Source organism: Phocoena phocoena, chromosome 2 (genome assembly GCF_963924675.1).
Source record: "Phocoena phocoena chromosome 2, mPhoPho1.1, whole genome shotgun sequence".
NCBI classification, from domain to species: domain Eukaryota; kingdom Metazoa; phylum Chordata; class Mammalia; order Artiodactyla; family Phocoenidae; genus Phocoena; species Phocoena phocoena.
Window position 1 is genome coordinate 131646366 of NC_089220.1, and position 27432 is coordinate 131673797.

Genomic DNA, 27432 nt, shown 5'->3' on the forward strand with positions numbered 1-27432 from the left:
CACTTAATCATCACTGCTCATGAAAAATCTTGACTATATTTCTTAATCTGACTGCTTAAAGTAATTTGGTAACTTAAGCTACTAAAACAAGGGTGATGAAGATAAGAGCTTACATTTTAAGTGCTTACTGTGTGCTACTGTACTCTTTTTACATTTACCAAACCATTTAAATCCTCACCACAGACCTCCAACACAGGTACTGTGATAATTTTCATTTCATAGAGGAGGAAACAGAAACAGAAATGTCAAGTAAGGCGTCAAAAGTCACATAGCCAGTTAATGGAGAAGACTGGGGGCCAACCCAGGTGATCTGGCTCCCTCTTCTGCACTTTAAAAAAAATAAATAAATGTATTTATTTGGCTGCATTGGGTCTTCATTGCAGCTCGCGGGCTTTCTCTAGTTGCAGCGAGTCGGGGCTACTCTTCAATGTGGTGTCCGGGCTCTAGGCACACAGAATGTAGCACGCAGGCTCAGTAGTTGCGGCGCACGGGCTTAGTTGCTCTGCAGAAAGTGGGATCTTCCCGGACCAGGGCTCGAGCCTGTGTCCCCTGCATTGGCAGGCAGATTCTTAAGCACTGCACCACCAGGGAAGCCCCCTCTTCTGCATTTTTAACAACCACGATGGTGGTTGAATAAAGCATGAGCCATTCATATGCTTATTAGCTATACAGAGTTCTGCCTCCTTGATTTAAATTTTCTGTTAGGTTGAATTGTCTTTTCCATATTGATCAAAAAAAACACTTTATATTAGTGCTGACATCTATTTGTTTTAGGCTGCAAGTATTTTTTACTAACCTATCCTTTGTCTTTTAATCTTCTATGGAAATTTTTGTTTTCACCATGACATCTTAAATCTTTCTTCCTTTATCATTCCTGTTTTTCAGTTCGTTTATGTAGCACTTCCCATTATTTTAATAGTTTTATTTATGGAACTATAAATAAATATTTATTTATTTATTTTGTTTCAAGCATTTGACCTTTAATTCACCTTGAAATAGTTACTGTGTTTGGTGTAACATGCCGACGCATTTTGCCCTGATGGATAAGCAACCAACTTACCTCAGAATCACTTATATAGTGATCACTTAGTTTATCCTCTCAGTGACTTCATGCTTCAAGTTTATCATATATTAAATTTCTCAATTAGTCTTTTTTTCGTGTCCTTCAGTACAGTTCAGAAATTCCTCACATAGTTAAGCATTATAGCGCTTTTTTGTTTCCTGTTATACACTTTGATTTTTTTTTTTTAGGTTTTTCAGATTTTATTTTTAGGTTTTTCTTTAGGTTTTTAAGATTTCTATTGGGTATGGGCACTGGTTTTCATTTTCTTAATTTTGATATTGTTTATACATAACTGACCTTTTTTTACTCTAATACAGTGTCTATTAATTTTCTTTATATTTACAGATATTATCAGCTAGTACTTGCAAATAACGTGTTTCCTTCATTCAAATATCATTTATTTCTCTTACATTTTTGCATTGGCTGGATCTGACCTAAAAGGTTTCATTTTAATAGTTAATTCATAAGTATATAAGCTCATTAAATTCTTGCAACAATCCTAGCAGTAGAAACTACTGTTATCTTCATTTTAAAAATGTGGAACTAGAGCAGTTTCCCTGGTGGTCCAGTGATTAAGACTCCAGGCTTCCACTGCAGAGGGTATGGGTTCCACCCCTGGTCGGGGAAGTTCCACATGCCATGAGGTGTGGCCAAAAAAAAAAAAAAATGAGACACTAGAATAACTATCTCTAGCGTTTCAGCAATAAGTCTTAATGTCTGTGATACTTCTGATAGATATCATTCATCATGTTAAGGCACTGCTCATCATTTACTAATTTATTAGACTATTTTTTCATAATCAAGAATGGATGTTAAATTTTATCAAGTACACCTTCTACATCTATTGAGATTGTCAAGGTGTTTTTTTTTTTCTTAACTCAATAATATAAATTACACAGTTAGATTTCCTAATGTGTTCAATCTTACTGATGTTCCATGAAAGGTATATAATTTGCTTTTTTTAAATGTGTTTTTTTTAATATCAGAATTATTTTAGTCTCAGGGAATGAATTCACACATTTTCCATTTTCTTTTATGTTCTCAATAAACTTCAATAACATTTAAGAATTGCCTGTGCAGTTAAGGTTTCAAAACTCATGTTCATTAAATGATTGAAATGTTTTATTTTCTTATTCGGGGGAGGGGAGTATGCAGGGAGAAGAGGGTGGAGTTATTTGATAACTGTTTCTGATATTTCCATCATTAATGATTTTCACTAAACAGTGCATTTAATACCTGATATTCAAGTTCCTCTAATTATATTTTTAAAGATAATTTCCTTGATATTTTTATACATTGATTTCTTCAAATGGGGTACTGTATTATATTTTTAGTTAACTTGGGGAGATTTTTATACCTTTACAATACCTAAGTCTTCCCAAGGTATGTCTCTATATTTATTAACGTTTTCTCTCATACTTAGTAAAATTTAGTTATGTTCTTCATAGCAATCCCCATATTTCTTGTTGTTCACTCATTCGTAATAGCATATGTTTTCCCTTTCTTTCATTAGCCTTGTAAATGGCTTACCTGTATCACTGGTTTTGGGGGGAACTAATACTTGGATTTATCAAATACACTGTTTAAATACTTTCTATGTAATTGCTCTTTTATTAATCTTCATAAATTTCTTTATAATTTTCTCAGTTTTCTTTATTTTAGTTCATTTTGTTGAGATGTTTAATTGATTTTCAACCTTGTTGTTCAATTATAAAACCATTCATGTAACTTCCCTGGTGGTCCAGTGGTTAAGACACTGTGCTTCCACTGCAGGGGGCACAAGTTCGATCCCTGGTCAGGAAACTAAGATCCTACATGCCCTGTGGTGCAGCCAAAAAAAAATTTCCTCTGAATAATACTTTTGGCCCTTACCCATAGTTTTTATATATTGTATTTCATTGTTAGTTTCTAAGAAGTTTATAGTTGCAGTTTTGGTATCTACATTAGCTACCTGAGATTTTTTTTCTACCAAGGGTTTTGATACTTGTTTCATTTTTGTTATTTATTTCTCTGTGCTGTGATCACAGTACAGGTTCTGCCTTTTTGAAATCTATTGAAGCGTTCTGGACCCACAACATAATCAACAATTAAACAAGTTAAGTAGGTATGTGAACAGAATATTTTATGTATTTACGTGTGTGTCTACCCATATATATGTTGGACAAAGCTTACGGCTGATTCTCTAGTCTAAGAACCACCATTTTAGTTTGCTTAAAATTCACCTGAGAACTTGCTAAAAAAATAAAAACAAAAACAAAAGAGATTCCAGGGTTTCATCACCAGAAATTTAGTAGCTGTGGAATCATGTGCAAGGACTTTCGCTATTAGCATACACTTCATGGAACTTGGAATTTCAAAGACTTGGCACTTTAAAACATCACTTCAAAGCTTTGTTTTTTGTTTAATTTTTAAAAGCTAGATAGATAATATGTTATTTTTCTGCGATTCCAATTTTGTAATTTTTCTGGTGTTTCAGATATTATATATATTTGTGTGTATATACATATGCACACACACATTTCCATGGGAAGTCATTCACGTAAAAGTTCCTGTCTTTATAACTTTATTGATAATTAATTTTGTAACTCATAAAATAGCCTCCTCTGTATGTTTCTCACTTACCTTTTATTTACATTTATGTGTTACACTTTTGTTCATCCACTTTAGTATTGCCATGTTTGAGGTGTCTCATCTAGAAGAAGCACTTAGATTTTACTCTTTCACTCATTATGAGAGGTTTTTCCATTTAATAGAAAAGTTTAACCCATTCAGCGTTTACCATCATGCAGGATATGCTCAGATTTATACTTTCTATCTTCCCGTTATAGGACAGTAGAGGAATCCCACTAGTCATTCTTCTTTCTCCCTTGGCCTGTCGTAACCACATATCATCCACCTTCTACACCAGTTATGGTTCATGATCATTCCAGCATATTCATGGCACCCTTTGCTGGTTTCCAAGGCCAACAGAAAAATGTGCCTTATCTTCCTTTACTTCAATGAACATGTTGGACCAGGATTAGATGAGGAAGAGAGTTGAATGTTTGTGTCCAAAAATCACCATTTTGCCCTGTTAAATTTTGTATTTGGTTATACATCCATAAACATTTATGTAAAGTAAAATAAATATTATATATTTCAATGGCCAAAATTTCAGCATTAACTTAAAAAATATGATTAAGAATGTCCAGTACAATGTGCAAAATCCATCATAGGTGAGAGTTGGGCAAATACTTAATTGGAAATGCAAATGAAGATGTGCATGGACATTTATTTGGTACAGCAATTATAGAAAATTTATCCCATAAAGCGAATTAAGTGAGGCTGTTATTGGTGCACCTAGTTACCGTGCACTGGCTTCACAGAGAAAGCTAAGGGCTGCATGAAGGCCTGTGCTTCTGATATAAATTCACATGTGCATGTTGGCATAGCTTACACAAGAGGACTCAAATTTGTTTCAAAATGTAGGACCTGGGCTTCCCTGGTGGCGCAGTGGTTGAGAGTCCGCCTGCCGACACAGGGGACACGGGTTCATGCCCCGGTCCAGGGAGATACCACATGCCGCGGAGCGGCTAGGCCCATGAGCCATGGCCGCTGAGCCTGTGCGTCCAGAGCCTATGCTCCGCAACGGGAGAGGCCACAACAGTGAGAGGCCCTAGTACCGCAAAAAAAAAAAAAAAAAAAAAAAGTAGGACCTCATCAAATTGAGATGACTTCTCCATAGATAGTAGGAAATAACAACAAACAGATGCTTTTCCTATTTTACAGAAAGCTGATTTTCAAAGTCTCCCAAAATTGACCCATTAGATAATTAATTCTAGGAGGGTAAACACATGTTTAAATAAGAAGGATGAGAAGAACTTAGCCAGATTTTCACCACAAAATCAAGACCACTTAATTGAGAATAGCAATGAAAGATAAATCTACTGAACTGGATAATTATTAGGAGACAATGTCTATGTTGGGAATGTTTTAAAACTAAAACATTCCTACTGTTTTCCAATGTATATTTACTATATTATTGATTAGAAGATTTTTGGAAGAATGTGGAAATGTACAAATATTAAGAGTTTTCAGGACTTCCCTGGTGGTACAGTGGTTAAGACTCCACACTTCCACTGCAGGGGGCACAGGTTAGATCCCTGGTGGGGGAAGTTCCCTGTGGTGCGGCCAAAGAAAAAATTTTTTTTCAGATTATAATCCAATCCAACTGCAATTTTCTACTGCTTTTAATCATGAGTAAAAAGTTTTGCATATCTATATAATCATTTTAAAAAACTGTTTTTTAAAAAGTTGAACAGAAATGAAATCTATGGAAGGATGGCTCACTGTCCTGTATTTTTTCAATTCTGATGTATATCTGAGCACATGTATATGCTTTGAACAATTCACCACCATTAACAAATACACTGATTTTAGAATATGAATTTTAAGGGAGCCAAGAGTCATCCAATATATTCACCCTGATTAAAAGATATAGTGAATTCAGAACAGGCTCTTTATTTAACAGGCTGAAACGCACTTAGCACATTACCATTTCGAGAGAGTAAAAGTTGAAGTACTTTCAATACTTTACACTTAGACGTTTTAAAATGTAGTTTGCATTTTCTCTGAAAGTGTAAACCAAGTTTTAGTTTATGACTTGATTAAAGAAAACATGTTCTCACAAAAATTACGCACACTCTAAGAAATACAATTTTTGTTTTTAAATACGAAACAAGGTATTATAGGACGCTGTTCCGTATCCTATAGAGGTAATAGTGAAGCACCAGTGAATCCATTTTTATGACTAAAAATATGAAAAAACCAGGGAAATAAATCCTTTTCCTAAGAGGCATAGAACACAGAATTGAAGGGTTTTCTCTTTGATGCTTTTTTTCTGGAGTTGCAACCAATTCCTCCAGGAAGTCTTCCTCCCCTATAATTGCTTCACACAGGAGCCAGACTTTCTTCCTAGTTAACTGCTCTGTTATATCCATGCCAAAGCCCGCAGATAATCCCTGCTCACAGAATAGGCCCCAAAGTCTCTCCACCCCTCCTGAGCTGCACTCTCCAGCCTCCCTGTTCACGCTGAGAGCTAGGCACCAAGGCCGCTCTTTGCTTCCAGAATGTGGCCTCTCCTTTACCCCGCTGTTTCTCTGCTCATGCTTTCCCCTCTGCTTGGAATGGCCTTCATTCTTCACCTCACCCAGCAGTCCCTATCAACACCATACTCCTTCCTGGCCAGCTCAGACTGCCCACTTTCTAAAGTCTTCCCAAAGTTAAATTCAGCCCTCCCACCTTGCATGTTCCTGTTGCTTTTATATGGCACCTAATATTTTCGGTCATCTCACAGGCATCTCCCATGAAATGCAAGTCTTTACTTAACTCTGTATCCCACCTGCCCCCCTGCCCCCCACCTCCACTGCACTGAGCCCAGTGGCTGCACAAAACAGATCTCGGTTATGGCTTTTGGCACAATATTTACTTAACAGCTACTCACTATGGCAGCACATCATCCTCTTAGGATGGCTCTGATATGAGACCGCCTAATTCAAACCCAGGCTCCCCTACTTCCCAGCTACAGGTCTTTCTTTGCCTCAGTTTCCCCATTTGTAGATGGTCATAATAATAAAGCACACCTCATTAGGCTGTCATAGAATTAATGATGGTAAGTGCACAGCACAGGGCTCTAGGTAAGTATTGCTCGATAGATATTAAATAAAGAAAAAACCTAGATCTAAATACATTTTAAAATATACCCTCTAAATCACAAGTTAGAATTATTTTAAAATAAATATAAACAAAATTTATAAATATAAATACTATAGATATAAGTAATATAAATTTTTTTTAAAAATCAAATGATCAATGAAATAACAAAATTTGCCTGTTACAGATACTGAGGGTTATGGCCTTTTTTTCGATCACATTTATATCTACACTTTAGGTAGGGAATCATTTCATTTGGAGAGGTATGTTGCGGGTGTATGGGGAAGAGCCCACACAGATCTTACGTAAGATCTGATCACTTTCCCAATCTACTGGTCAAAGCATCAGAAATAAATATGAACTGAAACAGCCATGCTGAACAACAACTACTGAAATGTCTTATTCAGCTCAACATCCCTGGGCCCCCAAAGTCCCTAAGGGGAAACGTGGCTCAGGCCGCACTGCCTTTACACAGTAGAGACCTTTCAGATCTGGGCTTATTTCTCCACGTGCTACATTTATATTAGAAACAAGCAGTATAAACCAAATCAAACACTCCCCGGCTGGAAACCTCCCTGTGGTTTCCCATCACCACTAAGAAAGAGCCAAAGTCCTTCTAACTTTCAGGTTGTCAGGGTCCTACAAGGTCCTCTTCCACGCCACCCTATCCCCTATTCTTTCCTATCTCACATTTGCTATTCTCTACTCACTCTATTCCAACCACATTGCTCTGCTATTTTTGGAATTTGACAGTCAAGGCCTGGCCTTGGAACCTTTGAACTTGAAGATTTCCTGCCTGGAAGAGTTTCCCCAGATATCCTCCTGGTTTTCTCCCCTCCCTTACTTACTTAAGTTCTCACTCAAATGTTCCCTTTCCAGTGAGGTAATCGCTGCCTGAATCATGGAAAACTGCATCCCTTCCCCACACACATCCTCTTGGAGGCCCCTCCCCCTGCTTCATTTTCTACATAGCACTTTTCACCATCTAACCTACTGTGCATTGCTTTGCTTTTTTTTTTTTTTTTTCTGGTTTGTATATTGCCTCCTGCAATCAAAAGATAAGTTCCAGGAGAGGACATAGCTTCACTGTGATAATTGTTAGAACATTACCACCTAAAACAATTCTTGGCACACACTGAACACTTGATAAATATTTATCGAATGAATGCTTAGATTGTGGGGCAGCTTATCAGCAACCTGAAAAATTAAGGGGGCTAATGGGCTTGCTTGCATTGAAACAAAGTCTTTCACAAATCACTCTATCTTGTATTTTGAAGGATATAGTTTGAAAGCTCTATTAATTTAGGTCAGTGGTTCTCCACTCCACCGGGAGTGACTCTGCCCCCTTCAGAGCACTGGGCGATGTTGCAAGACATCTTTGGTTATCACAACAGGGATGGGTGGATAGGTGCTCCTGGCATCTAGTGGGTAGAGGTCAGGGATGCTGCTAAAGTTCACACAGTGCATAGGACAGTCCCCGCAGCTGAGGACGATCCGTCCAACAATGTCAGGAGTGCTGAGGTGGAGAAAACCTAAACCTGATTTAGCCAGAGGTAATTTCTTAGATCTAACTCCACAGCGTATAGCGACTGTACATTCCTTGGGAGGGAGGAAAGAAAGTCAGTCAACTTGTTGGTATTCTAGGAAGACCAAACACACAAAATGTTTACATGCGAAACAGAGGGAGGTTAATAAAGATACGAAGTGGCGTTCACCCAGCAAGGAATCAAATATGCTACTAAGGATTTATCTATAAAACAAGAGGAGAAATGTCCCAAAAAAATAAATGTTAGAGAGAAAGGACACTAAATTCTAATGGAGAGCTTTGGTTCCTTGTCCCTTTAGACCTCTTTAAAATTGTGCGCCATGTTCTTGTTACATGGATTCTTTTAGGAATAACTGACAAAGTTGTAATAAAAAAAAAAAAAAAAGGAGCGAAATCCCACATCACCATCTCCTCTCTGAGAGCCGGCGTGGCTTTTGCTGCTGGTGGCTCAGAACATTCGGCAGCAGCCAGCTCTGCAAGGGAGCAGCTGCTCCACAGTGCTCTTCAAGTAACATCAGGGATATGAGAACTTGGGGAGAAATTAACCAAGCAATCAAAAAGGTAAGAGATATTGAGAGGTGCAGCGTTTCCCCCTCTGTAAACACCATGTGAGCTAGTCTAATCTCATGGATAAATTACAGACTGCTCCAGCCACAAAAATGCACTAAGAGCTTTGGGGAAATAAGTCTTTGGGAAGAAAGAAAAAAAAGCCTTCCTCACTGATAAACGCCGTTACAACTCTACCACACACTGTATGAATGGTTGGATGAAAAACTGAAATTTTCTCCTCGAGAAGAGTACATTTGGCATAAACATAAGTGCCCAATTAATAGGTGAATTCAGATCCCAGCTTTCTACCTTTGCCCATGTAAAGACATTATATCATGCTCTGAATTTTATAGGGTATTTTATTTTCATTCAGCTCTTAGCTCACTCTGACACATTACCTTTTAAGGGGACTACCAAAACAGCACTCTTTTTCCAAGAGAGGCTCTCTGCTTTCTCCCACAAAGCACTTTTGGAGACTGAAAACAAACGGGACTACTAAAAAGACAAACAGAATTTTTGAGAAAATGGTCTTTGGTGGAATTGAGAACAACTATGCAGTTACCAGCAAGTAATCTTTGAAGAAATGGGCAGTAAGGAAGCAATGAAGCAAAACATGGATGTTTCTCATTCACCAATGGAAAATCAGTCATAGATATGTATTCCCTGAAACAAAAGAGAAACCCCTATCTTAAGATGGAAAGACTGAGTGTGGATTGAAAGACCGGTCAAAATGTTTTGGTTGGTTAAATCAATACGCAATTGACACACAGAGAAAATTATGTGACTTTACATCTGAAACTACTGAAAATACTGGAGAAGGATAAGGAATAAAACAGCTGTTTCCTGCTATAGCTGGGAGGATCCCCCCCCCCCCCCCGCAGATTGACAAAGATAAAGCAACTCTAGACCATAGAAACTTGTCAACTGTAAAATGACTCACACACTGTATATTAACGAAGGTAACTTACAGACAGCAAGGGAATGGCAACTTTCCCAAGAAAATCAGGGGGTTTATCTCCATCTTCATCAAACACAGTCACTTCCAAAACATCATGAATATCTTTAACAGGACTGAAACAAGAAACACACCATGCATTAGATACAAAAACACAAAAGTGAAGTCTGTTCCACGAAGATCTGAAAACACGGTTTCACTAATTAAATCTGTATGTCCTCAGAGTATAAAAGTACCATTTAATTAAATTCCAAAAATTAAATCAAACTGACTATTCCCAAACCTTCCATCAGAGAAGATTCAGACATCCATATGGAAAAAAAAAAGTCAACTTTTTTACTATGACATTTTCCATGTATATGTGTACTCAAGGGCAGAACTGTTAAAGAAACAGGATAAAGAAAGAGAACAGGGGACAGAATAAGGAGGACAGTGATTTCAAAGTAGCTTCCAAATGAGAAGAACAAAAATCAAATTTACTTTACTTTAAACTAATGAAGAATTCCCTAAAAAAAAAAAGGTCAAAATCACTATTTGCTGAGATCCCTAGAAAGCATCCTATTGTTGAAACACAGAGTACTAAATGTCTCATGCATATTTACATACTTATAAACAGTTTTTATGTTGACTGGAAGCCAGACATTGGCTACAATGAAACACGGAGCCATGGTCATTGGCAGGGTGTTGACCAAACCAGAGACTTGCATATGGCAATTTGCAAACCTGCTTAGCACAGTTAATCCTCTTCTCATAGATCCTTGGGAAGTTTCTGCTTGGGAACCACCAATTCCATTCAATACGAGCTATATTCTTTCACTTATAAGCACAGACAGAGCATTTCTTCAGCGTTGTGAGGCCAGTGTACCACCATTTCACCCAAATTCAAAAAGGGTCCTCCCCCTTGATGGCCAGACGCCTTGGAATCTAAAGCAAACTAGGAATATACCCAGCCTCCTAAATGCCTGAGTCTGAACATCACTACGTAGTGAACATCACTACGGAGCAGGTCATTCAGAGAATCTGGAATATAAGGGGCCTTTGGGAGTCCTTGAGGAATTGCAGAAAATCTATATGTTCCAAAAGACTCTGGCAGAATACAAGCCTTCAGATATTAAAATAATGTTGTACCATATAAGCTCCTTGAATTAAAGACAGGTCTACATTTGTAATTTCCTTTAACCCAGGAATGAAGTAGTCTGGATTTATGGAAGCTTCCTTCTACTCACAGATTAATTTAGTCACTAAAAGACGTACTTTACAAATGCCTCTCCTATAACACTCCCTTGCAGTTCCAAATGGTCTCTTCTATTATTAACACTATACTCTATAAAATGAAAGCATAAAAGGTTTTCAGAAAAAGAAAAACAATAAACTTCACTCTTTGCCCATAAAAATGGACAGAAAGTTCCTCTCAAGAGCCCCAGACTGCCCCAAACATATCAGGGATAATTGGTCTCTGAGTTAAAGCTGCTCTTTGATATTCCAGGGGCTAAAGTACTTACAATGTAAAAACTTTGTTCCACTCAGGGTTGAGGTTTTTGTAAATGGTATGTGTCTGAAGTCGGTCATTTCCCAACTCCAACAAGCAAAAGGGATCGCTCTTCCCTGCAAAGAGAACACAGACGTGGGTCAGAGACAAAGGAATCTCCTTGGTCAGAGACAAGTGAATCTCAAAAGTGACAGAGGCAAAGTGAACAAAAGTCATGCACTTTTTTCCCAATTATTATTATTATTTTTATTTTATATTGCAGTATAGTTGATTTACAATGCTGTGTTAGTTTCAGGTGTACAGCAAAGTGATTCAGTTATACATATACCTATATCTATTCTTTTTCCGATTCTTTTCCCATTTAGGTTATGACAGAATACTGAGTAGAGTTCCCTGTACTATACAGTAGGTCTTTGTTGATTGTATATTTTATGTATAGTAGTGTGTATATGTTAATCCCAAACTCCTAATTTATCCCTCACCCCACCTTTCCCCTTTGGTAACTGTAAATTTGTTTTCTAAATCTATGAGTCTGTTTCTGTTTTGTAAATAAGTTCATTTGTATCATTTTTTAGATTCCACATATTGTAACAATAAAATTGGGCTTGCTGATAGAGAGCAGACTTGTGGTTGCCAAGGGGGAGGGGATGTGAGGGAGGGATGGATTGGGAGTTTGGGGTTAGCAGATGCAAACTATTAGATATAGAAAGGATAAACAACAAAGTCCTACTGTATATTCAATACCCTGTGATAAACCATAATGAACAAGAATATGAAAAAGAATGTGTATATATGTATAACCATCACTTTGCTGTACAGCAGAAATTAACACAGCACTGTATATCAAGTACACTTCAATTAAAAAAAAATTGTGCTTGCTAAAAGATTGAACGTGAGCCTCTCTTTTTAGCAAGCCGTGTAAGCCCTGTGTGGGAATTGGGGAGGTGGACAGACATATAGGTGTCAGCACACTTATTGGACTGGAACTGACACACAACCCAGATGCAGCCTTGAGAGCAATGGCAACACTGGTTTCACAAGAGCAGGTGTCAATGTGGCATGTTAGAGAGTCCAAGTTTGTGTTTTGTTTTAAAACAGAAGCACATCTCTGTTTCCTTCCTAAATTCTCTTTGAGCCAATATAATTTTTTTTTCTTGTTTTGGCCACATTGTGTCTTAGCTGCGGCACGCGGGGTCTTCGTTGAGGCATGCGGGATCTTCTGTTGCGGCACGCGGGCTTCTCTCTAGTTGCGGTGTGTGGGTTTTCTCCCTCCAGTCACGGCGCGCAGGCTCTTTGCTGTGGCACGCGGGCTTCTCTCTAGTTGCGGTGTGCGGGTTTTCTCCCTCTGGTTGTGGCACTCAGGCTCCAGAGCGCACGGGCTCTATAGTTTGCAGCACACGGGCTCTCTCATTGAGCCACACGAGCTCAGTAGTTGTGGCGCGCGGGCTTAGTTGCCTCGCGGCATGTGGGATCCTAGTTCCCCGACCAGGGATCGAACCCGCATCCCCTGCATTGGAAGGTGGCTTCTTTACCACTGGACCACCAGGGAAGGCCCTGAATGAATATAATTACTCGTCTACAACTGGAAGTCTATGATAACTTACATGCTTCTACGAGGTGATAAGAGAAATGAGAAAAAGTGTAACCATGGCTGTTCAGGAGTTAAAACTCTGCTCTGGAGTGAGCGGCCACACACACATATGATCTTATATATTTAGTAAATGGTGAGAATACACATGGGACATTTTTGGTGCTCAGACACATGCAGAAGTCTAATTTCATAAGGTTAAGTTCAAAGTTTTTACCTTAAAAAATAATGAAGCTTAACCTTTACTTCTCCCATCTCACCTCTTCTTCTTCCACCCTACCTCACACAGCCTCCAAAAGAAAAAAATTAAAAGATTAAAAAATCCTGAATCCAAAGGGGACACACAGAAAGCTACCACATAAGAAGTCTCTCCCTTCTGCTGGGATTGGCAGAGGGATCCAGAGTTGAAACCGTCAGGGTCTTTAACGTTCGCAGGACATGAACACACGGCCTACCTCGGCGCACACTGGCACTTTACAAAGCGGTGTGTACTAAATTAATTGGGGGCAAAAGGACAGACATGCCTCCGACAAATGTCCAAGGAATCCCAGACCGGGGCCTAACTCAGACAGTGCTCAGGCCACTTGACCTACTGGCCTACCATTCAGGTCACTGAACCTACATCTAATTCACTGAATAACCGGGAGCTCTGAAGTACTGCAAGTCATTAGAGAGACACATGTGCAGGAGCCAGCATGAAGATGATATTTCAAAAAAGGAAGAAAAGAAGAGCAGCTGCATGGCTAAGAGTCAGTGTTAAACAGGAGATTCCATTCAGCTGACTAGTGGCCTGGACACTTAGGTGCCTGGCCAAAGCTTTTAAGTCAAGGCCATTATCTCAGTGGCCAGCAGACAGTGATCGAGCCATGGACACAGACGAATGCATTGGGGTCGTCACTTACAAATAATGGAAATGATCCCTGTCTAAATTTAGCAGAAAAGGAATTTATTAAAATAATAGCAAGCAGCTCTCAGGATCAGACCACAGATTGGAGAATCAGGCTGGAAAAATCACTGGAAACCAAAGAATGCTGAGGCACAGAATCTCAGTCAATCTCTCACCCCAGGAAAAGTCTGGCATGGCCTCTGCTTCCCAGGAAAACTGGCCCCACCGACACTTCCGACCCCGGCCCCTAAATGTAGCTGCTTCTAATATGAATTCTCCACTCCCGCTTCTTTGCCTCACTTGATGTAGATGTAAAGGGATTGCCCCTGCCTAGTAAATCCTCATGCCCTAACTTCCAGGGCTCAGAAAGGGAGTACATATTGGCTTTCCACCACATGAAAGTGGCTCTGAGCCCTTCCCCAAAACATTCGATGAGAAGCACCCCAAACCTAGAAGGGGATTCAGATGTTGAGCAGCCCAAATCAAACACACACACAAATCCATCTGCATCTGTAAAGAGTCTTGCTTCTTTAAGACATTTTACTCAGCCATCAAAAAGTGAAAAAATGCCATTTGCAGCAACATGGATGGACCTAGAGATTATCATACTAAGTGAACTGAGTCAGACAGAGAAAGACAAATATCACATGATATCACTTACTTATGGAATCTAAAAAAAAAAAAAAGGATACATTTTGTAATTTTGTTTCTAGTTGTGGCCTTTTCTTTTCTGCCTAGATAAGTTCCTTTAGCATTTGTTGTAAAGCTGCTTAAAAAGAATTTGATACAAATGAACTTATTTGCCACATATAAATAGACTCACCGACATAGAAAACTTCGGTTACTTACACGGTTACCAAAGGTGATGGAGGTGGGGAGATAAATTCGGAATTTGGGATTAACACACTACTATATAAAACAGATAAACAACAAGGACCTACTGCATAGCACAGGAACTATATCTCATAATAACCTATAATGGAAAAGAATCTGATTCATATGTGTATAACTGAATCACTCTGCTGTACACCTGAAACTAACTCAACACTGTATATTCACTACACTTCATTTTTTTTAAAAAGGCAGTGTAAGTCTGGGACTGTGTTTCACGGGGCACAAGGTAGGGGTTGGGTGACAGTACAAAAGGTCATCACATCTCTCGAGTAACATGAAAAGAACATGAACATGAAAGAACACACATGTTCTCATCCTCAACCCAAGCTGAAACCGCTACTTAACCGTTTGTCAGACTGTTGGGAGGTGTCAGGGCTGCTCCTCCAGAGACACTGACATGCCATCCCACCAGCACTTGCTCGGGGGGGAACCGTCTGACACTTGTAATGAAAGCCCGGGGGCTCCTCCACAACGACGTGGAGAGGGTCCGGGCCTGTGCCTGCACAGGTGGGCTGAGCCCTGCCTACCCCACCCCTCTCCAGCACTCTTCCGCTATCCCAGCTAATAAGGAACAGCCTTCCTTCCAGGAACTGGGGACTTCAGTTGTGTGTCTCCAAGGAACACACTGCGCCAACTCTCTGAAGATAATTCCGTCAAAGCTCATTAAAATGCTTCATTTATTAATATTACAGTATAAACAGGCAGAGAGGAGGAAGAAGAAGCAAAGACATTAACACATTTATAGAGTAATGTATATACACTTTAGGATTGATTTCTTGCCCTTCCAAGATTCCAGATAGACAGGGACTTTCAAAAAAAATTTAAATAATGAGTATTTTTATTCAATCATGATAAAACGATCTCCCGTCACAAATGTTTCCCAAGAGTACCAAGCAAACAGTACCAGACAAAGTGACACATATACACTTGGGTCTGCACTTTTGCTCTTTGCTCCACCTGTTTTTACAGGTAAAACATCTAGATGACCTCTTCTACAGCCAGATGCCGTGTCACCTTGACACGGCTACACCACTGGTGATTCCGATTCACAGTGGGGTGGTGTTTCAGCGCCTTGCTCTCAATAGCCTTTGCTATTTTTGAACAGCACGTTAAAATTCATTTGTATTCCTTGAGTGGCAAGTGGAGGTTCCTTGCTTAAATAATTTTACCTTTATATTAGTTACAGAAGTTGAATGACAAGCAATAAAAGTATTCTAGAGGTCAAATCATTCATCCAACAAATATTTATTAAGCGCCCATTCTGCTCTTGGCACTGAACCAGGCCGGCCCCAATGTACACAGACCACCAAGTCATTACCTTCAAGGAACTCTCATAATAATTATGCTTTTCAGCAAATGTCACCTTTCCAGTGAAAACTTCATTCACATCCTCTGCCAGAGGACTAAGCTGTTCCCCTCCGTGATCTCCAACTGTATATTTTCCTTGCTCCTTTTCAACTGCACACCTGTACATCTCTGTTCTGTATTTAGCCCTGTATTTCATCGAAGGGGCCCATTGCAGGCACAACCAAGGTATGCGTGCCCCTCTCATGCCCTGTGAAGAGTTTCCTGGCCCAGTGACAGAAGGCAGCAGGGAACTTTGGGCTCTGCTGATGGGTGTTGGCTGGAGGGAGCCAGGCTCCTCCCACTCTGTGCAAAGAACGATGCTTCACGCAGGTTCTCCTTTAATCTTCACGTCCATTCTATGAGGTAAGGTATGTCTGTGCCATTTTGAAGATGAGGAAACTAAAGTTCAGAGACATTTAAGTTGGTTGGTTAAAGTCCAGAAAGATTTCACAGTGGAGGTGAATTCTAAGCAAGGTTTAGGAGGAGACTGATTCGGTTAAAAGAAATAGGTAGGTCCTTGCTGAGGAGATAGGGACGGATCGGAGCCTAACATTCATTGAGTAGATGGATAGATAGATAATAGATAGACAGACACAGATGTAGATACATATATATGCATATATACAGCTAAAGAGTGGTGATCAGGAAATATAAGATATGGGTGGATAAAGGAAGAGACTGGCTGGAAGCCTGGAAGGCCATGACTGGTGCCGTTTTTAAAATTTTTATTTCTTTTTACTTATCAAGCAGCCAGGAGCCACCAAAGACTGTCAACACAAGGGGCAAGACTTTCTAGAGGAAGGTAATTCCTGAAGCTAACTGTGGAGGATTATAGCTCAGGCTAGGGGCGGATGTGGGAGTGGGGACAACAGCCACTCCAGACTTCATTTCCAAAATCTCTCCCTTCAATTCTTGCCCCCAACCGTCTGTTGATAAACCTTACTTTTGCATATTGGAGCCAATTCCAGTGTTCATCCTGAAAATCTGTGTTCTCTGACAACTTATCCCACACCATCCATCCTGATCTATCTCCTATTTCCTAACCTTTATCAAGTTGGCATGTCTGTGCCCCATCCCTGACCAGCACACAGAGGTACGGGGCTCAGTCATGCTTCCTAACTCTGCGTGTGGAATGGCTTCTCCCTGCAATGCTCTTTCAAGCCCCGCTCCTCTCCAAAAAAAAAACAAAACAAAACAGGACCAACTAACCTCCGAGGCCTAGTTCAGGAGCATCATCTACATGGAACTTTCTCTGCCACCTGAAACTCCAGGGAGCTCCCCACTCAGTCTCCTATGATCATTAGTTTGGGCATCATAACGCCACACCGTATGATGTACCTGCTGCTCCCTTCAACAAATAATTTATGGTTTCCTAAAATGTGGACAGTACTGTGCTGGGCTGTGAGACGGACTTTAAAGAAAGAGAAAACATTGATCTCTATGCCTTCTGGACCTAACTTTCAAGTATCTCCTCCCTTCCCGAGTGGGTTGCAAGCATCTCTAATCCAAACAATGGCCTCGGTGGCCTCCTGCAGATGAGGACGGATCGCTTCACCGTGGCAGACATCCAGAGCTGGGGACAGACAGGTCTCACTTAGGACTGTGAGGTCCGCAAAGGAAGAGGACACTATTGCTGAAATGTTTTTTAACTACATTTCTGATGTTGTAATATTCTAGCACAAACAAGAACTGATGACATGAGAATTTTTCCTTCTTCTAATTCCATTCCCCTGTCACCGCTCAAGCTCCATAAAGCACCATCATCCACTGAATCTGCCTAATATCTCCCCATTTTCAGTCTTGCACCCCCAAAATCCCTGCTGTTTGCAGCCACCAGAATAAACTTGTATGTAAGTTCATCTCGGATCATATCAGTTCCCTACTTAAAAAGGTCTCTAATTTCTTCACCTGGACCCCATGTTCCTATATAATCCGGTCCCGCCTAATAACAATAGCCTCCTTGCCCCTAAGGGTCCCCTTGCTCTGTTCTTCAGCTTCACTTGCTTTTCTGTATGTCTTGGGAAAGCCCTGAAGGCTTTGGAACATGCTGTCCCCTCATTTGAAAACTGCTTTTCCTTCAGCTCTACTGTGTTAATTCCCCCCATCCCTGACACCTCAGCTAAAACATCACTTCCTGCAGGAACACCAGTCAGGTGTCCCTTTAATGAACCTTGACACCTGTTCTTGACCTTGACAGTATCATTGTCATTAGATGCCACTGGGTTAGCAGTCACTCCATGTCAAGGCAGGGACCAATTCCTCTCCCCCACCATGTCACCAGGACCCACCACAGGCTCACACACAGAGGAGATATACTGGCTGAGTACATGAAGATCTTACTAAGAAGCCAGCCAGTAAGATCAGTTGTTAACCAATGAACTGAACTCATTCACTCACAAGGTACCAGGTAAGCTACAAACTGCTAAATCTTCAATAAACTCCCCAACTTTACATCAACTAGAGTTCATGTTCCTTGGCAGACTGCTAAAGCAGATGGCCTGCCAGGGCAGATTTGTATCATTTTTTACATGTTTTTAAAAAGTTGGTCTTGGGGCTTCCCTGGTGGCGCAGTGGTTGAGAGTCCGCCTGCCGATGCAGGGGACGCGGGTTCATGCCCCGGTCAGGGAAGATCCCACATGCCGTGGAGTGGCTGGGCCCGTGAGCCATGGCCACTGAGCCTGCGCATCCGGAGCCTGTGCTCCGCAACAGGAGCAGCCACAGCAGTGAGAGGCCCGCGTACAGCAACCAAAAAAAAAAAAAAAAAAAAAAAAAAGTTGGTCTTGATTTGGGCTCATCTAGCCATGAGTTTCTCATGAAAATTAAGAGCACTGAATCACTATGGCTGAGCTTCCTAGAAATTCAATTACAGTCAACCCTTTGAAAATGGGGCATCTTTAAGAGGGGACGTATTGCTATGAATATAGCTTCAAACAGCAGACAATGAAAACAAACTAGAAAATGGACATGTGACTTAAAATTCCCAATGAACAACAACCATAGGACTATTTTATTTCTCTTTTGATACAAGCAGTCTTATGTTTCAATAAAACCCAAAACAACAGAAAACAAAGCTAGTGTTATAATTTACAGAAACTACTCAAATGTCAGTATTACAGCATATGGCTGGAATATCTCTACACTATAATATGGTATCTAACTGCGGTATTTTGGTCAACAGTTTCTCAAAACAGCACTTTTATATACAACAAAAAATTGAGCTCATAAAAGCATTTTATATCGATAAAACTATTATCCATATTATCAAAATGTGAATACAAGCACTAAACTGGTTTAAGTATGAGAATTTTCCTACCATGAAGCATGTTTTTTCTTCACCTTTATCAGGCAATAGAAACAGAAACAAAAAGAAACAAACATCATAGAGTGGTAACTATAGATTTCTAAAAGTGGTTGAAAAGCTAAAAGTGATTAGCAATGCTGATATTTCCAACATTATTTAAAATTAGAGAAATCATAAACAAAATACCAAGAAGACAATAACCTGTGAAATTCCCCAGGTCAACTGTACTCTAAAAAAATAAAGTTAATAAAGAATGAGAATATCATTTATTGAGCATGTAATATGTGTCAGGTACGCTCATTTAGGTTTTAATTTAACTCTCAAAATACCCATGAGAAGCTGGAGGCTTAAGTGGACCCAAGGCTGGTATGTGGTAGAACCAAGATTTACACATCTGTTTCTATACATCTTCTATACCATAATACATGGGGGTTAAAATGAAAGGCAGCTACCATAAAAATAAAGAGCAAATAAAATGGGGAATAATTTTCATCTTCAGTGAATAAATTATTGAGCTGAAGATTAATTTACCCAAAGCATGAGTTTCAGTCTCTTGGAAAGGGATCGTGTACTTAATGAATGAATGGAGAACTTTACCAGTCATGGGAGAGCAACCCTGCGTGTGGAACAGAGAGCTCCTCCTAATGGCATTGCCAAAGAATCACTCAACTAAAAATGCCACCCAATTTTGAGCAAGGTCCTCATCCACATCAGTGATGCTCACTGCCCCCTAGAGAAGGAAGAGTGAAGTGATCACAAGCTCCCTACAGGTAGGTATGTCTGATCTGTAGTAGATGCTCAATGAACATTTCTTGTAGATCACTAGATCTACCCACCAAGGTGACTTTTCTTAAATTAAGACAAACTCAAAAAGCATTTGGAAAACTACACTGGGCTCCCTGAAAAGAAGTATGGAGTTCTTGAATTAAATGTCTTTGTTCTCCTGGATCAGGCACTGTTATGGCTCCTGACATGCTTATTTATCACATAAGACTACTTCCCCGTAACCCATATTTTTTGTTTGAAAACATAGTCTTTTCCATTCCTCTGATAAAGATTCTCTAATTACAAGATTCTGTTAATTTGGTAGTTGTCTTACTCACATTGGAAACAGAGAAAGGGTCCAAGTGACAATTTTACAGCCAAGAAGTCAAAAAACTCCAGATATATTTGGAAAATTTTTGCGTTTTATGGGTGGGTTTTGTATGGCAAAATGTAACAAAAAATCGCAATGATAAAAAAGACCCCTGGAGAACAGTAACTCCAAATTGGGAGGAAAGATGGTTATTTCCAGTTTTGTTCCTTTGTTGCCTCCTGATAATTCCCCAGCTTCTCATCATGACATACAGTGTATTATGACAGGAACATGAAAAATTAAGATGGGATTGTGCTATATGAAAAGAAGGGCTGTTGAGACCCACACCCTATTATGCTATGTTGTTAGAACACTTACTATCATTCTATATGGAGGTGGGCTTGCAATGCTGTTCTCCTTGCTCTTTTGCCACTGCTGGCATGATGAGGTAAAGAAAACTCTCCTAAGCTTCTATCGCCCCTATTTTATGTCAGAATACTTAACGGCAAGGGTCATCTTGGTGGTGTTAACACAGTGGAGGAATAAAGTGGAGGGAGACTAAAGAATAACCCATCCTGCCACTGGAAGATTCGTTAAGGAGAAGGGTGTTAATATATAAGAACTCTTTTAGAACAAAATTAATATACAGAAAGCTTAATTAGTAGGGAGGAAGATGTGTGAAACCCACATTTTGATTCTAAGAATATAAGAGAAGGATCACTGACTAAGTGCTGAATTTTGGCAGGTACGTTATGCAAATAGAGGCCGTGATGGTTTCAGTACTGATACACGGAAGGAGCCCCTCCGTTGTATAATTCTGGAAGCTTCCCCACAATATTCTATCAATTATAACAAGGCTATTCAGAACATTTCTCCGTGTATGCGCTGAACACAGTAAATACTTTCCTACTCTTCACTGGTGGATCTCCCAATAGGTAAGATAAGCATTGCCATTTGTACTGAAATACAATTCTAATCAGAAAACATTTCAGTTCCCTATTTTTCTGTTTACCTATTATCTACTTGATTACCTTTTTATAGCCTATGAAACAAACTCTGCATTGTTTTTGTTTGGTTTTTATTGCTTTCTTCTCAAAACATATGAGTTCTAAGACTAGCGGCAGCTGAGTGAAGTATGTTGGTCTCATTAAACATTACAAACAGCTGTGCTCACCTTGAGTTTCAAAGTACAATTTATCATCTGTTTTGTGAATCAAGGCTATGGCCTTGTTTACTACAGAAGAACTGACATCAGAGAGGATAACCTATTACTTAAAAATTTTAGGTTACATTGGACACAAGGTGTTTGTGAGACAAATGCTTTAATAAAAATATCTGACAGGCTTTTCTATTAGAATAACTGTGTATGGCTATCCATATCTCATATTGGCTGTAGAGAACATTAAAATATCTTTCACCAATTTTAGAGGGATGGACTGCAAGAGAAGTTAATTACCTCCGATTCTTTAAAATAAAAAGTCTTCTCACTTATATACAAACAAATGTCAGATACACACACAAAAATGCCAAACTATATATAAATTTAAATTTATTAATTCTAAGGTAGGTTCAATCACACAATAGATAAGCATATTTAGAAAAGAATGAATTAGTTTCAAAAATAATAAATTATCTTTTCTACACATAGAACACTGAAGCCTTTATCTTTTATAAATATCTTAATATTGGTAACATATCTAGATTTAGGTTATTAATATCTTATATCATTTGGAAAGCTACACTAATTTTTTTCTTTATATAAAAAAGTTAAATTTTTAATTGCAAAGAAGTTCACCTTAGTGCGTGTATATATATAATCTATATATATGATGTATATTATTCCAATATTCTAAAGTACTAGCAAAGTAATGAGGATTCAATGTCCCCCAAGTTTAATTTATTTTTATGGCTACATAATCATAACATCAATAACCACTCATGAGGAATATCCACCTAACTTTGATCCGATTAGCATAAGTGACTGATATTTTCTTTTTCTAATTGCTACTTGCAAATATATAGATAACTTTAAAATTGGCAAACCACTGATCGCAGGGCTGCCCAGTGCTTTCATTTCTCCTCTAGGACAAAAGGTCCCTGCACTCTGCAAACCGTAACCTTCACCTCCGTATGGACCACTGCCAAGATTTGCTCCCATGGACTTTTGTTTTATCAGAGTCCCTGAATCTAACTTGAAGCATCAGTTATTATGGTTATTTGGTATTGTTTTCAAGAAACAAACAATTACAGAAAAAAAAAAAAAACACAAAACTATCATGAAAAAATGTAGGAATGTTGGAATGTTGCCTTTCGCGCTGTCTAAAACGACCACCATTCTTTGCGAATGTGCCTGGTTATTCAGAGTAAATGCAGTTCTTTTTAATTTGCAGGAGTGAATACTTTGTTCCCTGAGCAAGTGCGATGAAACACTCAGTTATAAGGCAAGGCTGACTGGAAAATGCTGGGTATAAATAGTTATTCCTTAAATGTTTCCGGCACTGGCAATGATGAGTACCTCTTCTGATCCATGATCAAGTGAAGCTGGCATTTTTTTTTCTGCATATCAAGTGAATTGGTAACAATAATAACAGCAATAATGTGTGAGTCGCCACTATATGATGTGATCGCTAACATCTCGGAGGCATTAATTACATCTCTACTGCTACCTCACAGCAACCTGAATCCACTTCTTTTTTCACATAGAAAAGTTACTTTACAACTCTCTGGACTAGGTCCACTTTGTTGCCCTAAAGCAACACCTTGGTTTGGAAGAGACTGGATGAGGCTACCAACCTATAAAGAACATTAGACTGTGAAATTTGATTCTAAGAATAAAGATCGATATGGTCTAAAGACATGCTTAGCTAATGACAAGGATCTTTGCTTCAATTCAGAAGAGTGATGATTTTCTCATAAATAATACAGATATAGTAAAACACCAGGGCATTTAGCTAAATCGCTTAGCATTATTTGGCTTCTAACCACTGCTTTTTGTTAATGGAATCCTCAGGTACTCACCACCTTCATCCACTCCAAAACTATCTACTGAATATCTTGAATATAAAGAAAATGACAAAATGGTAGCATTTTGCCCCAAAATTATTCTTCTGAAAAGTGGGTTTTGCCTTATCATCTGATCTTTATAAAAACTTCCATTTTCCAGGTTTCTCTCCTATACACTTTAATAGTCAAAGTACTCTTTGGAGAATTCACATTGGCCTGAAACAACCTCCATCAATACTAGTTTGGGGGGTGCTTTATGGAAGTCACCTGATAGGAAGCATAAAACTAAGGTAAGTTTTTAAAAAGTATTTCCACATATGGATGTAGTTGTACACAAGCCTTTTTAAAAAACGTTTAATGCATTTCAATTAGTTCCTGGCGAACACAAAATATACAACTACAGAAAGAATATTTGAAAATACTGCTTGAAAGCATAAATGAGTTCTTGGCGCCTGAGACAACGTTTACTGAGACATCAACAATCACAGATTCAAACAGTGTTGTATCTAAACACTGAGATGGAAGTAAAACACAATTTGCTCTGGAAAACTGGTCGATAACTCTACATGTGCTTTAGTGATGAAAAAACTACTGTCAAAGGCACATGAAACGTCTGAATTAAGCATTTTCATAAACTGTAAGTTTCAGAAGGAAAATTTCTAAATCAATCTAAGACTATATAAACATTTGCAAGTAAACTGATGAATATTACAAGTCATTACTGAAGTATTTCATCCACAACCCTGAGAATTTATATATCCATATTGGCTGAAAAAGCATTTTTGGATATTCTCACTAGGCATTTCCTTAAAATTGAGATCACCTTATTTGGGGGGCTTACAGAGTAGTGATTTCCATTGGTTCATTTTTTGAAGGAGGTTGAGGAGAACTCTTTTTTTTTTTAAACTAAGTTCATATATCCCATCATGTTTGTAATATAAAGTGCTTCTAATTAACATTCTCTTTTCCAGAGTTTGAGCTACCTCAAACTCAGAAGTTCAGAGGTTACACAAATATAGAGAGTAGACCACATTCTAAAATTATGATATAACAACAACAAAAATGCACTACTGCATTAATAGATAGATCCATGTTGTGTAATAGTCTTCATATTCATCAATTTACTTGGTAAATAGCATCTGTCATATAGGTGCTTAAATTGTTAGTCAGTACAAGGGGGTAATTCGGCAATGAGTGGAGACGCATCCTCAGATCAGACCCTGGAACGTTTGGATTACTCTCCTCCATAGTCAAGCATAATTCAGCACAAAGCATGTCAGTTCCAGCCTCTGTCTATAAGTTCCAGGTAGTGAAGCACCGAGAGAAATTTTGTATAAAACAATGGCAATGGCAAAGTGGTTCCATGGCCAAGACTTTGGCTACTGTTACAGAGAAGTGCCAGCCAGCCAGATTTAGGACCCCATGTACTGCACCCTGTGAAGAAGAAAACACTGTCTACACACAGTGCTGCAAGAAGTCAAATCTGCCTTCTGAGGACCTGTAGAAAAGCTTGACCAAACATTTAACAAATAAAGAAGTCACGACATGAATCATCCGCAAATATATGTGAAAGTTAAATGGACTAGCACATTATCTAATCGTAGGAAAATTACTTGAAAAAGATAATTTTGTGAAAAATGTGAAGTGAGAGAACTTGTCTGCACCTTTTTTTCTTCTGTGACTCTGACTGAAAGAGTATGATTGCTCTGTACATGCTTCTACTTAGTAAAACATTTCACTCTGCCACCAGATCACTTCAAAGCAGGAAATAAATAAAAATGAATAAAAAGATGAAAATTTTCTATACCTGAGAAATCTGCTGCTAAAAGATCTACCGCCTTTAAAACCTTCACTTGTAAAATGCCGACGTCCTTCATATTTTTCAGGGAGTTCTGTAAGCTCTGGGGGCGGGGAGAAAAGTAGATCACAAATGAACATAGCTTTCTAATATACTGTTTAATGCCAAAAAGTCCCTATAGGAAGTACCTCCTAGATTTATCATCATCTTTCTCATGCAATGCTAAGAAAAGTTCCAATGTGCATTGCATCAGTCAACAGGAAACTTAGACATTTGCAGCAACCAGATTAAAAGTGACTGAGAATTAATTAACTCCCCTTTCAAAATAAACAAATTACAAAGCACATGCAATCTACTTTTAACATCACCCCCTGGCGATAGTACAGACATCCCACCAGGAAAATGGGAGTAGAACTACATTCATTCTCTTTTCCCCCTTTCTCTTTAATGAAACTTTTAAATCATCCGAAAAGGCAACATTATTCTGACCTAGTTAAAACAAACTGTATGGATATCAGAGGACTAAACTTGGACCCTCTATAGATACTTATTACTACCAGAAAGAGAGTAGGGATGGAAATGGAATGAATTTTCTAGTCCATGTTACAGCCAGCTCATTAGAGACTGAGCATCTAGTACTGCTCTGTAATCACATTTACTTTCATTTTTAGTTTGCATGTGCCAAAGCTCTAATATATCTACTGATAATTCTTAAGCATGTATAGAAATATTTAGATGTCTATGCACATTGCATTCTTTAGAAATTGTGCATGAGATAAGAGATAAGCAAAATAAATGCTCTTTGCTTGCCTCCAAAACACGTTTGCTGAAAAAGATGCTGCTTTCAAACCTTTGGATACAGTATTTCCGTCATCATTAGATAACTGAAAACCTGTGATAAGTGGACCCCAGGGATTTATGGAAGGGTAGTAAAATCCTTGTTATTTAGGCATTTCAGGAAAGAATAACAAAAGCTTAATAATAGCTAAGGTTTGCCTAACGTAAACCTTAGGAAGCACCATTCCTAAGAACTTTTGGAAGTTGTTTCTTCAAACAGTATTTTCAATCTTAAAAAAAACAAACAGAAAAAAAAAAACTAGTGTTTAAGCTGAAATGGAAACATCTGAGATAAAGTACTTTCATAATTTAGAGGCAAGATGCCTTTGAAGATTATCTATTCTTAAAACCTAAAACACAAATCCAGGGGTCTGCAACTTGTGTCTTGTAACACAGTATCTTTCCCTCTAGCATGCTGGTCAGTTCCTTAGCTACAAAAAAAAAAAATAAAATAAAATGGTATTTTTATTTTGATTACTGGCTCTTCAAATCTCTTTTCAATGAGTATTCCTCGAATCCTGAGACATTATTCAAAGCCGTCGTTATGATCTCACCTAATGTCACCTTATAAATGCATGACAGTCCTCATGAATTTGGTAAATTGTGCCATTTATCCGTGGAAAAGTTTGGGGAAGTGTTTTATTTTCACTTGCTTAACTAAAGTCATCAAAGAGAATATTAAAAGTGGATTTTGTCAAAACTTCTTTAGAGTACATCTACCTTGCATGCAGAATCTTGTGTTGTCATTAAGATGTGTGGCTAGGCTTTGTACTCCTGAAGATAAAGGTTTATTCAATTAATCAATACGCCTGCACAGTGAAGGAGTCTGGAGGCACTAAAGTTTATGCTGAGAATAATATTCCCATTAAATAGGTATTCATCTTTGCTTCACTTCCATGCCACTTTCCTAAAACGTGCCTTTCGTGTGTGTGGCAATAAAATAAATGTATTGATTCACAAAGAAGATGGAATAAAACGAGAATGCAAATAAAGACACCTAGAAAGCCAGAGCACAAAAAATAATGACAAGGACAAAGCCATTTGATTTAAAAATGCTGAGTGGACTTTTAAGCAAATTGCAAGTACTTAGGCAAAAATCACAAACTGCTCTTATCCAGGGTAGTATGGGATAAGTCTTTCATGCCTGTCTGCAGCTTGGCTTTGTTTTATGAGGCACAAGTGCTTTCTCACTTGATCTTAAGAGGTTCTAGAAAAGTATCTACAACATGGCAAACATTAATATTTGTTTTTTTTTAAAAAGCAGCCTTTGTGAACTTATATTAAAATTCCTAAAAATGATACAAATGAACTTACTTACAAAATAGAAACAGACTCACAGACTTGGAAAACAAACTTATGGTTACCAAAGGGAAAACGTGGTGGGGAGAAATAAATTAGGAGTTTGGGATT

General features: G+C 38.6%; 1 protein-coding gene across 4 annotated transcripts in view; it reads right to left on the reverse strand.

The window, feature by feature from the left end:
• MCTP2 (multiple C2 and transmembrane domain containing 2) overlaps positions 1-27432 on the reverse strand; it is a 190845-nt gene that overhangs the window by 91375 nt on the left and 72038 nt on the right. For all 4 annotated transcript variants that reach the window (XM_065872663.1, XM_065872662.1, XM_065872661.1 and 1 more), the window contains exons 11-13: positions 25195-25288; positions 11307-11409; positions 9818-9920 (exon numbers count right to left, since the gene is read on the reverse strand). In XM_065872663.1, the coding sequence (XP_065728735.1) occupies positions 9818-9920; positions 11307-11409; positions 25195-25288 (300 nt within the window). The remainder of the gene's footprint in view (positions 1-9817; positions 9921-11306; positions 11410-25194; positions 25289-27432) is intronic.